Source organism: Prosopis cineraria, unplaced genomic scaffold, assembly GCF_029017545.1.
Source record: "Prosopis cineraria cultivar Desert tree isolate PC_DT_omini unplaced genomic scaffold, ASM2901754v1 PC1585, whole genome shotgun sequence".
Classification (NCBI taxonomy): domain Eukaryota; kingdom Viridiplantae; phylum Streptophyta; class Magnoliopsida; order Fabales; family Fabaceae; genus Prosopis; species Prosopis cineraria.
In genome coordinates, this window is record NW_026556910.1 from 1 (window position 1) to 20,341 (window position 20,341).

Consider the following 20,341-nt stretch of genomic DNA (forward strand, 5'->3'; position numbering starts at 1 on the left):
CATTATCTAGGCAAATAGTGAATGATTTAACTATATCTTCTTACCTCCTACAATATTTGACTCTAAGGTGTTTAAATTTTTGGACACTTGTATTTATGTAGTTATTTTGGATTCCTAGTTTCCATGATACTTGCATTTAGATGCCTGCATTTGGTCCAATACTTCCTGTATTTGCTACACACGCCTTATGTTTTATGACTAATAAAATCTCCACCAAACGTGGAATCTTAGACACCCATGCAAAATGCTCGATAATGAAATGTACCACTTTGAAATACTTGCAAATAGTTGCTCTCAACATAAGTTCATATTCTTAATATGACGTGCAAATAAATTTGGTGAATTTTTTGTGTGCTTGCAGTTGCAAGAGCATGTTTTTTGCAGCGTCCAATAAGTTGACCAAATCGATCAAGTGTTATTAAATTGTCTCAATGAACTCCGTATCTTTCATGTTGCAGAAAGATCTTTTGTACCATTGAAGCGAGAAAATTCCAAGGTGAATATTGTTCAATCATTACGATCTCTATGATTATATTTTATTGGGAAAATAGTATTTTTGGTACCTAAAATGTCATTCAATCTTTAATTTGGTTCTTGTAGCTAAAAATTCCTCAAAATTTACAAGTTTCTTTGGTCTCTACTGTTAAAATTGTGATTTTTCATTAAATTTTTGGATGCAACTAATTATATATCATTTTAATTCTTTGAACATGTATTATTTTTGCTAACAAGAGGTAAATAAATCAGGGAAAATGACAATTAGGTCCTAAAAATCAGTTTGATAACAATTAAGTTCTAAAATTTTTGCTGAAAGATGAGTTGCAAAGATCGATTCAAATGGCTTCTTCAATATCAGGTTATCAATTACAAATAAGGGTCTTGAGTTTATAGGTGACACCCAATGATTTGCAATTAAGATTCCTCTAGTTGTCAATTACAATTAACTGTTTGTGATGTGCTGGATTTGATTGGTGTGAACTGATGTAGAGGTTAGTATTGAGTTACGATTTCTAGAAATTAAAAAAAAAAAAAGAAAAATATTTTTTCCTGATGTGGCTACAGTCAATATCGTTAAATTAAGTAATTAATAGTTTGAATAAAAATGGCTTATTAAATATACTCATCATATTCGAAGGCTGAAGGCTTTTAGGTTGCAGTTTGATTTGTCAAAGTGTAAAGACCATAGATTATCCACTCCTCAAGTACATACACTGAGATCTTTCAACGTCAGATCAGATGCTTATGAGATTATAACACCTTGACTGGACTCTAAAGATCATTCTTTAGAATTGAAAACACTAGTATTTTAATATTCTGGCGATTCTTGATTATATGTTCAAGCACACTTGAATATATTTTAAAATGCATGTGTCTATGCTGGGTGGGTCATGTGTCACTTCCTTTCATATTTCCTTGAGTCTGATTTTCATGTCTGTGCTCCATAATGATTCACCAATTCACTGAGTAATAGCATCTAATCAAAGAACAAAGTGCACATATACATTTTTGTGCGTGTCTCTATTTGTATGCGTGTGTGCATGTGTTATCTCTTGGCCTCTAAATTGTGGTGCCCATCTCTTGTAAATGCATTAAGAAGTGCTAATTCAACAATTGAATACAAGGCTTATTGACATTTGTCAATACTGATTTCAGCAGTATATATAGGTCTTGTGATGATAATCTTTGATGGCTTTAGGTTTAGGGATATTCTACAGTATACTTTAACTCCCACAGCTATCCATTTATGGCGTCTTAATACTTTTTTGGGTAAATGTCATTGGATTATTATGAGAAAATATAAACAATTTCCCCAATAAAGTATGTACATTTAACAATTCATATATATATATATATATATGTCCTGTGTGCCCCATGGTGATCAAAGCCATTACATTGTTGATCGGACTGATTACTGTATAATACACCTCAAGTTCAATTCCAGGTTAACACTGGATAAGATATTTCACCATGTGTTCCTAGCTGTATGGCTGAAACTGTGGTTTGCTAATGCAGAATTCAAAGACTTCAAGTTACAGCAACAAATCACGATCAACACCTGCAAGGGCAAGAGACTCATCTGTTGTAGCGAATGTATTGGCAAAGTACTCATCCTCATGGGATAAGGTATAATCTTTCTTACATTCTTTCCTGCATGGTTTTTATTGTTAAAAATATTTTTTACTTTTGGGAGCCCATATATTGTTTTTCTGCCTCAATTCAGCTCCAATTGTTTTGCCCTTATCTTCCCAGGTGTATTGGTTTTCCATTGATTATCTTCTAGTTGCAAAGTCAGCAGTTGTAAGCGGCAGATTTTCAGTACCTTATTCTTCTTCTTCCATAAGTTCCTTCAAATTTGTTTTTTTAATTATGATAACGTCCTACTATTTCTGTGATAGAGTTGTGGATCATATTTTACCTCTATGATGTATGTGGAACATTGGTGTGAAGAGCAGTTCATGGGTATGACGCTGGGAGGGCAAGATTTCTCCCACAGGGAAATGGTAAGTTGTACGAAATATTTGTGTCTGATGTTTTTTTTTTCCCACGCAAGATAGGACAATCTGGTCTTTTTGTAGTATGCCTCCTTTATTTAATTTGTAGGCGTCCAGATTGGCCCCTCTGTATATATGGTTTTTGCAGGCCATAGTTAAAGGAAATCCTCACATTGATAAGCTTTAATGTTGGCTTCTACTTAAACTAAGATTTCAGTAACTACATCTTTTCTTTCTGGCCTTCGTGCACATCAGTTGCCAGATCATATTGAAATACTTGTCTCAGCCGTAACTAGAATCAATGAATCTGACAGCTTATACGGAATTCTTCAATCTCACAAGGTCAGTCTTTCTCTTCTTATTGATTTATCTCTTAACTGAGTAATGGATGGTATTCTTCACTTAATTGTATCTTGATGTTTACTTGAGTAGGATGAGAAACCCTCATCTAAAAGCTGATTAACATATTTAAATACCTCATATAACATCCCATACTACTCTATGTGAGATTAAGCATCTCATATCATCTTAATCTCCATCAATTGGCCCTCTTAGAGAGCTAACATCCCAGTGGCTGCAATTTGTGACACTTTACTTGTTATAACACTTAACTTTCCAAGGCAGTCCTTTCCACTGCTTGGGACCCTCTGAAGGCAGCCATTTCCAAGGCTGATAGGATCGAAGATAGGGAGAGAAAATAAGGACAATAAATATCGATTAATATATGAAATTAGAATCTAACTTCATAATATTAATAAGAAAACATAGAATTGATGGAAGAAAATAGAAGGAATAAATCTGTTAAGATGATATCGAACAAGAATCGTTTATACTCTTCTCAATAGCCACGCTTAAGAGAATTTCCAAAGGCCTAAAAGTATCAAAAGTTTGTTTTATTATATGTCTGCTTCTAAATTGCTAAGTATATTTGTAATGCCAAATACAATTTAAAATAGTGAATAAAATCTAGATACCTAGATAATTAAATAAAATCTAAAGAACTAAATATCTAAATAAAACCTAAATGAATAGATATTTGAATAAAATCTCTAAATCTCTAAAAAAATATTCAAAATTTAAAATAACGATAATTAAATAAAACTCAATTCAATGGACTCTTAACAAAGACTGTGGAAAGCCAGGCTCTGATAGTAATTGATAGGCATTTGGGATGGGGAATCCTCCTGCAAAATCATGCTATAGAGGGGAAAGAACCAATTTCTTGGTGGTGAAACCTATTACATTTACGGCATGTGACACATAGATGTGAAGTTAAGCACGTTTTAGTATTTATTTTGGAACCTCTGCTTTGTGAATTTTGATCCCCCCCCCCCCTAAAAAAAACAAACAAACCACATAATGAAAAGATTAGACCAATCCACTTAAATACCTAATAGAACGTCTCATGCTATTCCATGGGAAACGACTACATTTACATCATGCGACCTATTGTTGGATGCGGAGTTAACAAGGCTTTAGTATTTATTTAGTAACTATTGATTCTTTGAATTTTGATTGCTCCCCCACATTCTACCACGTGATGAAAAATTAAAGCACCAGAACTTTTGGTAAAGCCCTTGCGGCTATATTTTCACCCCTTGTGGTGCAAGGCCTTGGGTTCAATCCTGCCCAGCAAGAGGTTTTGCTTGCCAACTCCAAAAAAAAAAAGAAAGAAAAGAAAGTTCTGTATAAGCCAAAAAAAAAAAAGAACTTCTGTGTAAGCCGGCCCATTGTCACAAGATCCTAATCTCTACCTGACTTCTTAGATGGGCAAACAATTTAAAATACATGACGGTGAGTTGCTAACTTCCAAAATGACATGGCTCAACCAATGGGACTAAATGTTGGATTAGTAGGTCTTGTCATCAGACATCAGTTTTTCTGTAGCTTTGTGCATTTCTGTATGTCAGCATTTTGTCTCACTCTTGTTGGTCTTTCATATGTTTTGATTGGAAATTGCAGTTGAGTTCTCAAATCATTACCTTTGAGCATGAGGGAAGCTGGGGAAGGCACTTGAGTACTATGACTTGCTTGTAAGATCAGATGTTTCAAAACTGGATGATGGCAGTTTTTTAAGTTTGCCATCAGATCACACCCAAGCAGCAGATTCTTCATCTATTTCCACAAAAGTTGAAGAGACAAGACAATTCAAGCCTTACAAAGGGCTGATTAGATCATTACACAGCAGATTGGATGTACACATGTACTTGACTTGTATTGCCATGGGTTAACATCAAGGAATGACCGGCTTCAGCATGATTTAGAGTTCGCTGAATTGCAGTATGAGGCTGCCTGGCGTTCTGGGAATTGGGATTTCTCTTTACCATATATAGGAGCTAATTCTACTCCTTTTACTCAGAATATCAAATGTGATCATTTCAATGAAAATCTGCACAGGTAATTAGCTTAAGAATCTATATAGTACACTTAAATGAGTAACAAGTTCTGAATTCTAAAAATTTTTATCCTAAAAAATTTGCCTGATTGCATCTAACTATTCTCATGTCTAGTTGTTTGAGGGCGCTCCAGGAGGGTGATTTGAGTGACTTCTATTGGAAGTTGAAAGATTCAAAGAAGGTAATTTTGGTTTCCTCATTTATGTCTGTGTGCTTGAGGACTTCATATAATTACATAATTTGTATGCTTTTTAGGAGCTTTTGTGGTCTGTTTCTCAAACAAGTGAAGAGAACACACAGCACATTTTCTCAAATATAGTGAAGCTTCAGGTACCTGTTTCTCTTGTCTCTGGATCCTTAAGACCTCGACATTAAGTTTGTATTGCCTTTGGTTAGCAATTCCTTACACTGTTGATGTGCCTGACTTGAAATTGATGCTACATAATAGGAGTCGGGTTAATATTGTTGGAAGAAAAAGATGAGAAGAATGGCAGAGATATATAAGTATTAAATACATATTTTATAACATTTCTGCTCGAGTTGGGGTTAGATATTAATCTTTATTACTAGTTTTTGATCAGATTAGGAGCTTCAGTGAAAATGTTAGCTTGTTCTACAGTCTTAGCTCCTAACAGCTTGGAAAAAAGTACTTCTTGTAGCTTCTAATGAAACAAAAGACAGCTTTACTTTGTTCTCTCATAGAGCACCAGGTTTTAAGCCATGTGAATAGCAGCAGCATAGTCATCACACCACACACTGTTTCTCTATTTTCCAAGTAACCAAGTTACTTCTAACGAATATATAAATAACCTGCCTAATATGCACCAGAGAAACCTTGTACCCTACAATGACCATGATCCTCAAACAGTTTTGCCATGTTTGGAGGCTTCTGTGAGGTGATTGATATGTGCGAACAAGACAATATACTAATTTTAAAAGATTATTTGATGCTTATATCTGTGAACAAATAAATTGGCGCTTCATAGTTTTACTATTTTACATTTCATGATTACTTACAGATGCTTTATCATCTTGGCATGGCATGGGATTTACGCTGGAGGGAATCTCAACATAGAAGTTCAAAGCTCAGTCTTGAAAAGCAAAATGTGTCTCCTGAGCCTGTAATTCCTACCATTGAACAGGTAATTAGAGCATCAATGTGTCATGCATAACACACTCACAAATGATTATGCATTTGTTGATTCTGTCTTTCCTTAGATTTTGATGCCTTGCATTGTTTTCTTCTCAACTAGTTGTCATGGCTGAATTCGGATTGGTGCTCAATTTTGGAACGGATGCAGCTGCATATGAATCTGTTAGAACCATTTATAGCATTTCGGCGGGTTCTACTTCAGATATTAAGCTGTAGAGATTATGCATTGCAACATCTTCTGCAATCTGCTTCCACTCTTCGAAAGGTACTTTGTAAGACTTCATTATCATGAAATCCCAGTTTGATCCTGAAGAAAATGAGAAACGATGCTCTGTTTTATTAATTCTTTTGAATAGAAGAAGCTACATATTTGTAGCAGATTCCTAGCAACAAATCTGCTAGCGGATTCCATGAGTTAAGCAAGCATAAATTGCAAAAGTAAGTTATATAAATTCAGAAATAAAGCCTAGAATAAAAAAGGTGTGGATTTATTAATTGCAGAGTTCTTTGACTATTTACACTTAATTTGTAATAACTAGCATATAATTACAAAGGAAAATTACATTTCTGACTTGTTTAAAAAATAAACCGCGGGCTTTGCATGGAACATTTTGTTGACTAGGCCATAAATGAAAGTTCATATTTGAATTTCAAGTCATAAATGAGGGGATCTGAGTCAAGTTACAACAAATTCCATTTCTGACAGGTTGTTCTGTGTTGCTCAGGGATCTCGGTTCTCTCAAGCAGCTGCTGCATTGCATGAGTTTAAGTTCCTTTGTGTTGAAGCCAAAGGAGAATCTTCATCCATGTATTGGCTAGGAAGGGTAAGTAGTTTTCCATGGCTTGTAATGTTTGTGTCGCATTGTGATGTTAGAGTTTAGAAAAGTCAGTTTTTGTGTCTCTGAAGGAAATGCTTGGTTAAGTGTTGAAAAAGATTGACTAGAGAGCTTTAATCCAGAACTTTCAATATCCTTTCTAATTATTTATCATTTTTTCTTATGTACTTGCTAATTTGATATTATTTATAACCAAATGGATTTTTTCAGAATTTTGGTTCAGGTAGAAGCTATCTTGATAGTTCATCAATGTGCCATGACAAAGAATTTAACTATATTAATATTGAATTTATTGTGGAAAATTTTATGTCTTCTGTCAATCCAGATTCTTTATATATACAAATGTGAATCCATATAGCATATATCCAGAGACATTAGAAGACAAGAGTCAATAGATGTGAAGTTGGGATGCAGGCTTCACACACTTACATTTTTTTGTTATTCTCTCTCCAAATTATAAATGCATGAATATAGAGGATTCAACTTTGTCTTCTGCCATTAGCTGATGCTTGTATCCTTTCTGCTTCTTGCTGATAATTTGCTCAAAAATAGAGTCAGCGATGGTATTTCTGTAACTAGAGAAGCTTTTGCTAGTACAAATGCAGTGTTAAAATTAAAAATTAAAAAAATGCATGTAACTCCAAAAATAATTATCAATAATTGAATATTAACTGTACAGTGGTGTCAGTTCTTAATTGTTTATATAATATAATATATTGACACATAAATATGGAAGATTCAATTTAATCTGTAGTTAACTTATGCTTGTGTCATGTCTGCTTCTTGCTTATAACTTGCTCAAAAGTAGAGTCAGCAATGATATTATTGTAACCAGAGAAGCTTCAAGCTTCATCTGCACAAAAACACAGGTATTAAAATTTATTAAAAAAATTGCGTGCATCTCCAAGAAATAATGAACATAATTGAATAGTGATTTTATAGCAGTATGATATTTTAACTTTATATAATATATTAATGTATTAATTGGTTTTACTAATTGTATCTGAGTATTGTAGCTTCTTTATGGCAGCTTGAAGAAGCAAAGCTTTTGCGAGCTCAAGGTCAACATGAGATGGCTATCAACCTCGCAATGTATATTTCAGGGAACTATGGGTCTAATAATGAGGCTTCTGATGTATATCGGTTGATTGGGAAGTGGCTGGCAGAAACCAGATCTAGCAAGTTATTAAACAAATCCAATTGCATATCATTCTTATAATTAGCTTCTTTTTAAAAAGCCTAAATTCACGCTTTTTATTTTGCTGGCTCTAATGAATGCAGCTCTAGAACAATTTTAGAGAAGTATTTGAAACCTGCAGTCTCAATCACTGAGGATGTGTACACTACTGATGAGAAGTCCATAAAACGGAAATGTCAGACTCATTTTCATCTTGCACATTATGCTGATGCGCTATTTAGGAGCCATGAAGAAAGACTCAACTCTAGTGAGTGGCAAGCAGCAATGCGGTTAAGGAAACATAAGGTACCATGCTCAGTGACCCAATTTAACGTACAGCCATCATAGTGAAATATGAATTGTGGGTGTTATTATTATTACTTATGTGCAGAAAGTGGAGTTGGAAGCTCTTGTTAAAAGATTAAGGAGCTCAAGAAAGGTAGTCCTAGGCCAGCTATTCATTTGCTTGACTGGTATTTTGAGGCTCTAACTCGTGTGAGACATAATTTAGGGGGAGAAGACTGACTGTTCCTTGAAAATACAAGAACTGCAAAAGCAAGTAGCGATGGATGAGGAAGAGGCTCAGAAATTGCAGGTATTCATTGTTTGATCATTTATAATGGTTAAAAGAGTCCCTAGACTTTTTAACATTTTACCCTGATGTCTTGTCATATTGACATTTGCATGTCACTAAATGATCGGTTTGCTTCTTTTTCTCCTCCTGTTTATTAAGCTTGGCTGCGTCAGAATCACATGGGTTGAACATAACTCTTCTATTTCTTTACTTTCTATATCACCCAGGATGACCGAGACAATTTTCTTAGCCTGGCTTTGGATGGATATAAACATTGTTTAGTCACTGGGGACAAGTATGATGTGAGAGTGGTATGGAAATTCTCTTACCTCCTTTGTAACTAATAGAGTAGTACTGCTGAATTTTTTGAAGGAACTATATATGTCATTAAGTAGTTTGATTTTCTTGGAGAAACTCTTGCTTTCAGGTGTTTCGTCTAGTTTCCTTGTGGTTCAGTCTCTCTTCTCGAAAAAATGTAGTGAATAGTATGCTTAGCACAATTGATGAGGTACACAGTGAAGCAAAGCTTTGCACATGAGTTAGTGTTCTATGTTTCTCTAATATGATTATAGTGGATCTTGTTTGGTCTGCATCTGAATGAATTTCCAGGTTCAGTCTTTTAAATTTATACCTTTAGTGTACCAAATTGCGTCTAGAATGGGAAGCTCAAAGGACGGTCAGGGAACTTACGATTTCCAGGTCTGGAAATTTTTACCTTTTTACATTTTCCAGTTTTTCTTTTTATTCCTAACGCAAATTATGGACAATACAGTGTGCTTTGGTGTCTCTCGTGAAGAAAATGGCCATTGATCATCCATACCATACAATACTACATGTATGTTAACTTTACGTTTTTCCTTCTATCATCAAGCAGTTTCATTGCATGTTCAATTTTGTTCTATTTGTTTTTCAACATTATGTCTTTATGATTCCAATTTTTTAATTGGGGGAAGCAAAAAGCTTCCTCGGTCCATCTGGTAGTATCTTGACCAGTGCCAAGCTGTGTCATTCGAGTGCGAACCTGTAATTTCTGGTATGGAGAAGGGAGAAGGTACTCCTGTTTAATCAATCCTGAAAAATTCTTCACACTAGAACAACACACCGACCTCTTGTGTATATTTCTAAGGTCCTAGCTAGTCGGAGGCAGTTGTGGACCCCACACGTCATATGGATGGATAATTAAAAACCAGAAAAACAGAATAATAGAATGCATGCTAAGACTCAAATACCCAGAAAACAAAAACTCCTGATGTTTGAGATACTGGGAGATATCTAGTGGAAACTTTCCTGAACCCTCCTTGACACGTCTCTTAATTAGTTATTCAAGGTTACTTCCTCCCCTGCCCCTCTCACCCGTGCAATTTTTCCTCTGGGCTTTCTTGCCCTTTCTTTTCCCCTTTTAAATGGACATTCCCAGTTTCCCACTTATCCTTGGCTCCATCAGTATGTTTTCATGCATTGTCGCTATCTTTACTCAGCAAAAGGGAAATGATTTTCTTTATCTGATGTTTACATCAGCTGTTGGGTCTGGCAAACGGTGACCGTATCAAGGACAATCAGCGTAGTAGAAGTTCATTTGTGGTTGATATGGACAAAAAGCTTGCGGCAGAAAACCTTCTAAATGAGCTATCGTCTTATCATGGAACTATTATCCAACAAGTAATGTCAATTTTTTGTCGTTTAAGGTCTGATTTTCTGTATATTATGCTCAAACTTTTTTGTGCCCCATGTTCATAGACAAGGCAAATGGTGGAGATTTATATCAAGCTTGCTGAGATGGAAACAAGGAGAGAGGTTGAGCGATTATTTATTTATTTTCCATATTTCATTCATTATTGCAAAAATATATTTTTTTCAAAATTAAACCTTTCCCACAATCTTCCAAAACTTGTCCAAATTATTTACATTTGACAACCATCTCATCAGACCATTATGCAGGATACCAATAAAAGGGTGAGTCTACCGAGAGAATTACGTAGTGTTCCAGCACTGGAACGTGTGAGTGCAGCGCTCTACTTGCTGAGTTTCTTTGTTTGTGATGAAAACTTTTTTAAGGTTGATTTGATGATTGGCTGGTTGTGCAGGGAGAATTCATATTATAGTTTGTGTTGTCTTATGGTGGTATTATAGGAATTCAAACTGGAATGAATACTATATTTTAATAATGCTATTGAGATAAAAACATGAACAACACCCTTGAGACACATACAGTTTTATGTTATCGTATACAAATTGACAAAGCATAAATGATGACTCTTGTAGTACTGATATGTATCGAAAGTTGATAACTTGTCCCATAGAGATGTATAGACGTCAGCAGACAGCAGTAGGGTTTTTACAGGACGATCCTATTAACTCAAGTTAAACTTTTCTAATATTGCAGAAGGCACTTATTGACTTTGAAATTAATTATACCTAGGCTTTCTATTTGTCAGTTTCATAAGCTTTGCCTTTTTCCTCATGTTAAGCATTTATCAGAGAATTATCCTTATATGGTGTGTGAATATTTGGTCCAACATATTTGTCAATCTTGATATGTGTTCCTTGCAATTGAAGCTATGTTTTGCTCAAGAATTTTCTGTTTTACTTGGGAATTCAGGTACCTGTAGTCACAGCTACTGTTCCAATCGACTATAGTTGTCAGTATCATGATGGAACTTTTCCTTATTTCAAAGGACTAGCAGAGTCAGTCATGTATGTCTAACCATTTGTGACAATCTCAAATATTTCCTCAGCATGCAATTTCTGCTGCTTAAATTTCATGTTTGTCTCTAATGCAGGATAATGAATGGTATAAATGCTCCAAAAGTGGTTGAGTGCCTTGGATCTGATGGTTGCAGGTATCGACAACTTGCAAAATCTGGAAACGACGACCTAAGACAGGATGCTGTATGAATTCTTACTGCATTTGCTTTTTATTCTTGATGGCATCTATTGCTGAAGTTTCTTGTTGAAATGTTTCCAAGTTTTCAATTTTTCGAGAGAAGTAGGAGTTCCAAGGAAGGATATTTGACAAATCTATTAAGTCTACAGTTTTTGTTATTTTAGGGTTGCTAAATGTAGAAATTTAAAACCCCTACCTATTGATTTAGATTTTCATTTTAAAATGAAGTTATTCCGTCAAATATAGAACATTGCAGAGAATACTTGCGCACCTGTACAGCCCATAAGCAATATAGAATTCATCTTCCAATGCAGAGTAATAAAAATACTATTACAAACGCCCATATACTCCCTCCATCCTTTTTTATAAGATTTTATTTGGGCAAAGTTAGTTGTTGTCTGAAAACTTTTACTTCCTTTCCAGTTCTACCTTCCATTTCCAGATGTTCTCTCACAAAAGACACGTTGCATTTATTAAATTTTCATTGTATAAAAAACTGAAGCTGCCAGCTTTCTAATTGACGATAGAATGAGGAGGAACGAGAGAAGGGAGAAACAGAGTGATCTTCGACAAGGGAGGAGAAAAGGTGGGGAGAGAAATAGGAAGGGAGGAGGGAGATACAGAAAGAAAGTAGGGAGAAATTGAAGAACTTGAGGGAGAGAGAACTCAAAAAATTTAATATTTATTCAACTTGAAGATCTGACAATTGAGAGAAGCTTAGTGCTAATAAATTTAAAAGAGTATTTAAAACAACTCAATCCTAAATAGGATAAGATAATCCTGAATACCTTATTCTAATATAAAGAAAATCTAACTTTTTAAAGATAAGATAAATTCTAAATTCGAATTAAAATCCTAAAAGCATAGTTTCTAAGAAATCTTGAATTCTAGAATTTTTATGCTGTAGAGATTTCCATCAGAGAGATAGGGAGAAAAAAAGGGAGAGAAAGCAAAGAAAAACCAGTTACTTAGCTCAATGGAAAGCCCACAACCAAGGGTTTATAAAGAAAACAAAAAAGATAATCTTAAAACAGTGAAAGAATTGTAAAGGAAGAGTATCCCAATTGATCTTAACTCCCTTTTTTTGGTGAAAAATAGCTTAATTCCTTGTTTACAAATAATTGACTATATCTCTCCAAATAGTCTTTTCCCATTCTTTTATCATATTCTCACATGCAGGATACGTTGTTACGGCTTAAGCCTAGATGGTCACAATTTTTTTTTTAATTACCTTTACAGGTAATGGAACAATTCTTTGGTTTAGTTAACACATTCCTGAGGAACCACCAAGATACGTGGAAAAGAAGGTTAAGTATACGGACCTACAAGGTATACTCTGCTTTTTCTGAGTTCTTTAATTGTGATCTGATGATAGTTTATATGAAGTATTGTGTGTGTGTGTGTGTGTGTGTGAAGATTCACTTATTTTCACATTTTTTAATGTTATAGGTTGTTCCTTTTACGCCAAGTGCTGGTGTTCTTGAGTGGGTTAATGGCACTCTTCCTCTTGGTGAATATCTTATAGGGAGGTCTGTCAAAGCAAGTTGTATTTTGCTGCCAAATTTAATTCTCTTCATCACCTAAATGATCCTTTTCCTTGTACTTTAGCATGAGAAATGGCGGTGCTCATGGTCGATATGGAATAGGGGATTGGTCATTTCTCGAGTGTAGAGAGCACATGGCCAAGGTAAGTTGACTAATATTTTGGTATTTTTTACAAGATGATCTATAATAGTCTACACTTCTGAAATATGCCTTGAATTAAACTATTAGCCACATGCTTTGAACAGTCTGAAATAAGTCATGCTGTTCATTATTTATGAATAGTGCAGCTTTGTGTAAATTCTATCTTAATTGCTTTGTTTCTTAATTTTATGAAGCCATAGAATCATAAATTCTATTTTTAAATCATAAAAAGAAATTCTAAAACAGTGGTTATTGGAGATTTTTCCATCATCCACATTACAAATGCATATGAGGCATTTTATGTGGTTGCATTAAAACTATCAATTAATCTTTGCAATGCAAATGACTGGGGAGACTGTCATTGGTGAAACATGTTAGATACCAGTTATTCGTAAGACATTTTCTACCCTCTGTAATCCTTTTTTATGGCCTGTGGAAAGCCAGTGCAGGTGGAAGAATATTTGCCCCCTGTGTAGTTTATTCCGCTGTTCCCACTTATTTGAAGTAACTGTGAGATGAATGATAATGTTAGAGAATTATCAAGAGCCTCCTATTATTTTTTGGTGTCAAGGAAACGATTATAATATATGGTGGCTTTAAAACAGGAAAGAGACAAGCGCAAAGCGTTCCAAGAAGTCTGTAAGAATTTCAGGTTTTTGACTTTTCCTATACTTTATATTTTTCAAATCAGGTCAGCAGTCAACTTCATAGCTTCATGACTATTATGCAGGCCAGTTATGCATTACTTTTTCTTGGAGAGATTTTTCAAGGCAGCTGAGTGGTTTGAGAAGAGACTAGCTTACACACGAAGCGTAGCTGCTAGTTCTATGGCAAGTTCATTGCAATTTAACATCCCTGTGCTTAATCCTGCTGAAAGTCGTCCGTGATTGTATCATCAGTGTCATAAATTGAAACCATATTAAAGAACTATTCAGTACTATTAAGTAAAGAAGGATTACTCTGCATTAAATCATGTACTTATTTTATAGTCTTACCTTCTATTTTCCCATTTTTTATTGGCAAGTGATATCATTTAGATTCTCTATATAATGTAACCTTCATGGAAACTGTAGTAAATCATTTTATCTTTGCCCATCCCAACGCTAATTCTCCCATCTGTTTCACATCTGTTTTCCAATTATTCACTATTTGGAAACGATTCAACACAGGGAATTATCAACACTTTGGTATCTACTTCCCAAAAAAAAAAAAAAACCAGAAAAACAAGAAGTTGATATTGTTTATTATTGCTGTCAATCTCAAAAGGTCATGTGTTCCAGGGATCAAAGTGTCAATAATTCCCTAATAAAAGACCCAAATAACATTCTCTCATGATTCTATAATTCATGACAGCCGTATTTTCTCATGATCCTTTTGATTTATTTATAGGTTGGTTACGTAGTTGGCCTTGGTGATCGACATTCAATGAATATTTTAATTGATGAAGCCTCTGCTGAGGTTGTTCACATAGATCTTGGTGTTGCCTTTGAACAAGGTTTGATGCTTAAGACTCCAGAACGGGTATGCCTGAAGTCCTTTAATCCTACACTCATTTCCTTACTTTTTCTGGGCTATATTAATTATCTACACGTTCGCAACTACTCACTACTGACAGGTGCCCTGCACTCATGTCCTTACCTTTTTTAGACTGTACTACTGACAGGTTCCATTTAGGCTGACACGAGACATTATTGATGGAATGGGCATAACTGGAGTAGAGGGGTTTTCCGAAGATGTTGTGAGGAAACTCTTTCTGTTATGAGAACAAACAAAGAAGCATTGTTGACAATTGTTGAAGTAATTGAATCGTGCTTTACTCAATATTATCCAGAATAAATTTTTTTTTTTTGTCTTTTTTTTTATGAAAAATATCTTCTGCAGGTTTTTATCCATGATCCTCTTTATAAATGGGCTTTATCTCCTCTAAAAGCTTTGCAGCGTCAAAAGGTATGTGCCTTCAAGGTTATTCTCATTATTATTTATACACTGACACATCGCAAGTCCAGCTTCATATTTTGAACAAGTTGAATTGATTACTTATTCAGAGTTGTGGAAATGATTTAACAAGTATCTTACAAAAAATGCATTTAGCGATAATTTTAATTTGGGAGTAGTTTTAAGATGACGTGTTGAACACTTATATTTTGAAATCTAGACCAATCTTTGAGTGGAAAGGGAGGCCGTTTGCAGAGTGATCCAACTGAGATGAAGTCACTGCCCAATTAGATTTTGAGAGTTATAATAAATATTACTAACGCAGAGAAATTTTATTAAATAATTAAATGACAAATGTACTTGTAGTATATGCAACGGTTTGCTACACTTCGATAGTAAATACTAGGGCCTGATATTCGTTAATTGATTTGTGCTGGGATTGGGGCTCGTAGATTTTGGACTGGTACTATTGGCCTGTTCGGTTTAACTACTTGATTGATCTGCTACAACATCTTGTCCCTTGTTCTCTGTAGGAAACAGATGATGATCTAGATACAACTTTCTTGGAACCTCAAGATGATCATGAAGGAAACAAGGATGCTACCCGTGCGCTATTACGTGTCAAGCAGAAGTTAGATGGATATGAAGAAGGTGAAATGCGGAGTGTACATGGGCAGGTACTCTGTCAATAATATGTATCTGACATATTCCTTTATGCATACCATGTTAATTGTGTTGTTCTCATTCTTTTCCCCTATTTGGTGGGGTAAACCTGGATGCTTGCATTTCCCGGCTATGCAACTAGCATAATTGGAAGTTGAAACACATTTGTTAATTTAAAATGGTTGTCATCCAAAAGAGCATGTACCTCTTCATTCCCCCTCGAAGTCATGGCTTGTAGTGGCATCCACGGTCCACCTCAGTTAGTGATCAAGAGTCTCCACTTCCCTGTACTCTACAGTCAAAACACGGATGACATGGGGGAAAAGACTCTGAACGTAGCTTAAATGCTTATTTTAATTTAATTGCAGGTTCAGCAACTCATTCAAGATGCAATTGATCCTGAGCGATTGTGCCAAATGTTTCCTGGCTGGGGAGCTTGGTTATAGGGAGAACATGAGAATCCACGGCCAGTTTGCTCGACTGCGAGTTATCTTGTATAGGCGGCATTTCTTTTCGAGTTTCTTTTTTTTTTTTTTAAATCTTTCATTCATATTGTAGAGGCCATTTCTTTCTTTTCTCCTGTCTAATCCAAATCTGTACCTTGGGCCATTTGTTTACTTTTTCTTTAATTCGCTGAGTGCAAAAAGAAACGGCGAGGCTCCATTTTTTGCCTTGCTGCCGCATTCCACATTTCCGTTTGAAAATAATGATCAATTTACAATTTTTTTCCTTCACAACTGCTACTACATTGACTAGATACGATATAAAATGTGATATGCTGTGCTTACCAAGTTCATGACATCGCCCTAAATAGATTCAAAGAGAAAACGAAGGGGACACCAGTGAAACTTCTTTGTGTAGGGGGAGGTGGGGTGGAAGCTTGACATTTTATGCCTCGTTTCATCTAATTGATGAGAACTGGAAGGAGTGAAAAAATGGAGGGCTTAACGAAACTCTCCACATATGCCCGGCTAAGGATTTTTTAGGGGAAAATGCCTCATTTTCCGCTTCTCCATTAAAGTAATCTGTTGATTCAAATTTTGCCATGTTAATTGAGAGACAACAAATAAAGGTCTAGCCAAAGTCTTCCTAAATTTTACAGATCTAGTGTAAATTTGTCACTTGCTATCGTGAAAAGTTTCAAGAGTTGTTAATATTAAACAAGTCAATGTCAAGTTTTACAGATATTATATTTAATTTTATTTTTGTCAGCTACAGGTATTGGCCTTATCTTTATCTTTAATAATTCAGCATGATTAAATACCAGGAATTTTTATAATCTACTCCGTGGGGTGCATATCCCTCATGAGATCTACCGTGACTTGATTCTTTTTCACAATATTTCACGGCTTATTTATTTTATAAAAAATTTAAAGGATATTTTTGCTCTTAAATTATTTGTAAAGGAGTATCTTGTATTTTAGATTTTTAAGTAAAGCAATATTATCTTAAAAATAGTGTAATTTAGGCCTTCCCGTTAAAGAAACCGGCATTGATGGTTAAACCATGTGAAATAATGGAATTTGACTACTATTTTTTGACGTATTATTCATTCCATCGCCTCTGTCTCTCTCTGGGCCTCTCTCCTAAATTCGTTTGTCTTCTCTCCCTTACACCGCCTCTCTCTTCCTTAGCTTTTTATCAGAAGCGTTATCATGGAGCCCTTGGACTGAACTTGTAAGACTTGATTGTCATGATCCTTTTGTTGCAATGAGTTGTTTTGACTATGTTAAATATAATTTGTTAAAAGTATACTTTCAGTCTTTTAATTTTATATAAAATTTTAATTTAGTTCTTTAATTTTGTAAGAAAAAAAAATGTAATCTTTTCACCTTAATATCATTAATTTTGTATTGGCCATTGTTATTTAAAAAAAAATTATTAAACTTAATGTGTCAATATTTAAAAATATTTTGTTAATATTTAAAAGTTTAATGTAAAAATTTATTGGGATCAAATTAACACTATTAGGGTTAAAGAATTAAAAAGACGCTTTATAAATTAATAATTAAAGTGAAATATTATGTGAAGTTAAAGAATTAAATATATATTTTAATATTTTATAAAGTTAAAGGATTAAATGTTGTGTGAAGTTAAAAGTGAGTTGGGAGTTAAACACAAGAAAGGTTCCCTGGAGCTTTATTTTTGCCTATGCTTGCTGGGAACTATAAAATTTAAAAAATAAAAAAGTTTTCAACAATGAAGAGGCGTATATGTGTGCTGATCAGAATAAACTTTTCTATAAATTGATTGTGGACAATCATTTCAATTAGCGTCCTAGTCATAGGAGTGAGATAGCCTAAATCTGGATGTTTGGATCCATGCAAGGAAGACAGTCCAGCAGTGATCATTTCCAGTGAAAGCAAAGGAGGAGGAAAGAAGAAGATGCAAGAAGTTTTGAAAGCAAAGGGTTAGTGGATGTCAATGGACCTGCCATTTGGCAATGTTTAGTCAAACTTCTTTTTCAGTCCTCCAATTTAATAGTCCACGTTTGTATAGTTAATGTCAGTGGTGAAATTGTTACATTTCAAATATTTTAATGTTATGTTCAGATACATGTTAATTTCAATTTGAGCCAAATTCATTTTGGTAATTAAAAATGTGTGGATTTACTTTTGACCTAAATCCTATCTCAATCCCTTTATCATTTCAAATCATTTATAAGCCTCTATTATTTTCAAATGTCAATGAAAGCTTTTCTCTTCCCTCACATTCGTTTATCCACTTCACTGCCTTCTTGATTTTGACATCGCTATCTCCTGTTAACATCCATTGGGATCTGACCGTTGGCACAGACTCGGAATAGAATGCCAACCATGATTGAGACCAGACAACTAATTGTGATCTAGATCGGATAAGCGATGATGACCAAGATCAAATTGCTAGTGACGAATGCGACTGGATCAACGACCACAAAGACCGAACTGCAAACACTATTAACAAGACTAAATCATCAACAAATTGTCATCTTTTATCGAGATCAAACTATCGAGGCAAACAGAGATCAGACGCCCTGGGAGGACCATCGACCGGGACTAAACTGCTGACAAAGACCGAAGTCTATCGGGACTGAATCGCCAATACCTATCGAAACTAAATCACTGACTTTTATCTGGGCTAGACCGCCATGACAAACTTAGGCCAAATGGCCTAGGTAGACTACCAAAAGGGACTGGCAACAATAAAGACCACCCTTCATCACTGCCCAATGCCCGTTTGCTATCATCGTTGTCATTCGATGCCCGTCCAATGTCGCCATCCTATGTCGATTTGCGATCAGGATTAGAAGGCCATCTTTAATCAAGACCAAAAAATCAACTTTAGCCAAGACTAAATAGTCGATTGTGATCAACATTGGACTGCTAGCTTTAACTGGGTCCAAATGGCTAATTTTGGCTAGGTCACACTACTAATTTTGACCAACACTAGATGGCTTGCATTGATCATGATTTGACTGCTAGTTTTGATTGAGACTGGATTATTGGTGGTGACCAAAACTGGACCACCAATGTCAACCAAGACCACCCTCCTCTACCACCTAATGCCAATTTACTGTTGTCATCCTCATTTGATGCCGATCCATTACCTTAATCCAGTGTTGGTCTGCTACCACTATCTTGTGCTAGTTCATCACATCTAACTTATGTCAATCTACTACCGTTGTTAAAAAGGAATGTCCTGGTGATGTCATCTAAGTCTAATCTGCAGCGCTCATGTTGTTGTAATCATCTTGTGCTAATCCTTAAGCATCGTTTTAGATTAGATTGTTGATGTTGACAAGGATCGAATTGCTATTGGCAATCAAGACTGGTTATCGATGTCATTCATGTTTAGACAATAGGAGTCGACCAAGATCAGTTTGCCACCCTTGATCTAGATTAGACCATTGACTTTGATTAGGATTGGACTGCTAACATTATCTAAGTTGCCTTTAAATTCAAACATAGAATTTAAAATTTAAAATTTTGTTTAAGATCCAAACAAAGTATTTTAAAATTACAATGTAAATTTTTTTATTTCATCCAAATAAAGAATTTATGATCTATAAATTTCAAATATAAAATTTTAAATTTAAATTTCTAACTAAAATTCACCTATCCAAATGCAACATAAAAGTAAAGATGTTCAAAGTTTGTACGCAGCGCAAGGTGAGAAGCTGAAAATGCTAATTGCAACATAAAAAATTTTGTGCAGGAGTTTCCATATCGCTGTCCTTCAGGCTTCACTGAATATAATACTCCTAATGTTATGCAGGGAAAAAGGACATGATATAAAATGAAACATATGGCAGAGTCCTTCGCCCTTTTTTTAAAAAATAAATAAATAAATAAATACTGAAGAGGGACCAAGGCCAGGAAAACTAGTTACAGAGGTGGGGATATAAATCCCAATCTCATTGTTCACTAGCACCCTCAAGGGTTGAGTCCTTTACCTATCAATCAAACGGTGCGTTGGGGGTTACTGAGCATCTTCGTTGTCAGTTGCTGAGTACCCAGGCCAAGCTGGACCCGAAATGAAAGAACCTTTGTTTTTATAGGCCGAAGA

General features: G+C 35.0%; 1 protein-coding gene across 1 annotated transcript; it reads left to right on the plus strand.

The window, feature by feature from the left end:
• Positions 1 to 458: 458 nt before the first annotated feature.
• Positions 459 to 16,533, plus strand: LOC129300431 (serine/threonine-protein kinase ATM-like; the record flags this gene model as incomplete). The annotated part of the gene is given in 37 exon segments (XM_054939001.1): positions 459 to 496; positions 2,014 to 2,124; positions 2,251 to 2,298; positions 2,397 to 2,501; positions 2,748 to 2,834; positions 4,455 to 4,494; positions 4,497 to 4,672; positions 4,675 to 4,889; positions 5,003 to 5,069; positions 5,144 to 5,218; positions 5,908 to 6,030; positions 6,142 to 6,306; positions 6,767 to 6,865; positions 7,908 to 8,059; positions 8,159 to 8,360; positions 8,446 to 8,493; positions 8,566 to 8,649; positions 8,856 to 8,939; positions 9,056 to 9,136; positions 9,238 to 9,327; positions 9,401 to 9,463; positions 10,147 to 10,287; positions 10,366 to 10,422; positions 10,567 to 10,626; positions 11,228 to 11,322; positions 11,409 to 11,517; positions 12,752 to 12,841; positions 12,962 to 13,041; positions 13,121 to 13,199; positions 13,804 to 13,850; positions 13,929 to 14,028; positions 14,588 to 14,719; positions 14,862 to 14,919; positions 14,922 to 14,995; positions 15,080 to 15,145; positions 15,667 to 15,810; positions 16,165 to 16,533. Coding segments are annotated over 37 exon segments (3,563 nt in total), but the record flags the coding sequence as incomplete, so codon positions are not given.
• Between the last annotated feature and the right edge of the window lie 3,808 nt (positions 16,534 to 20,341).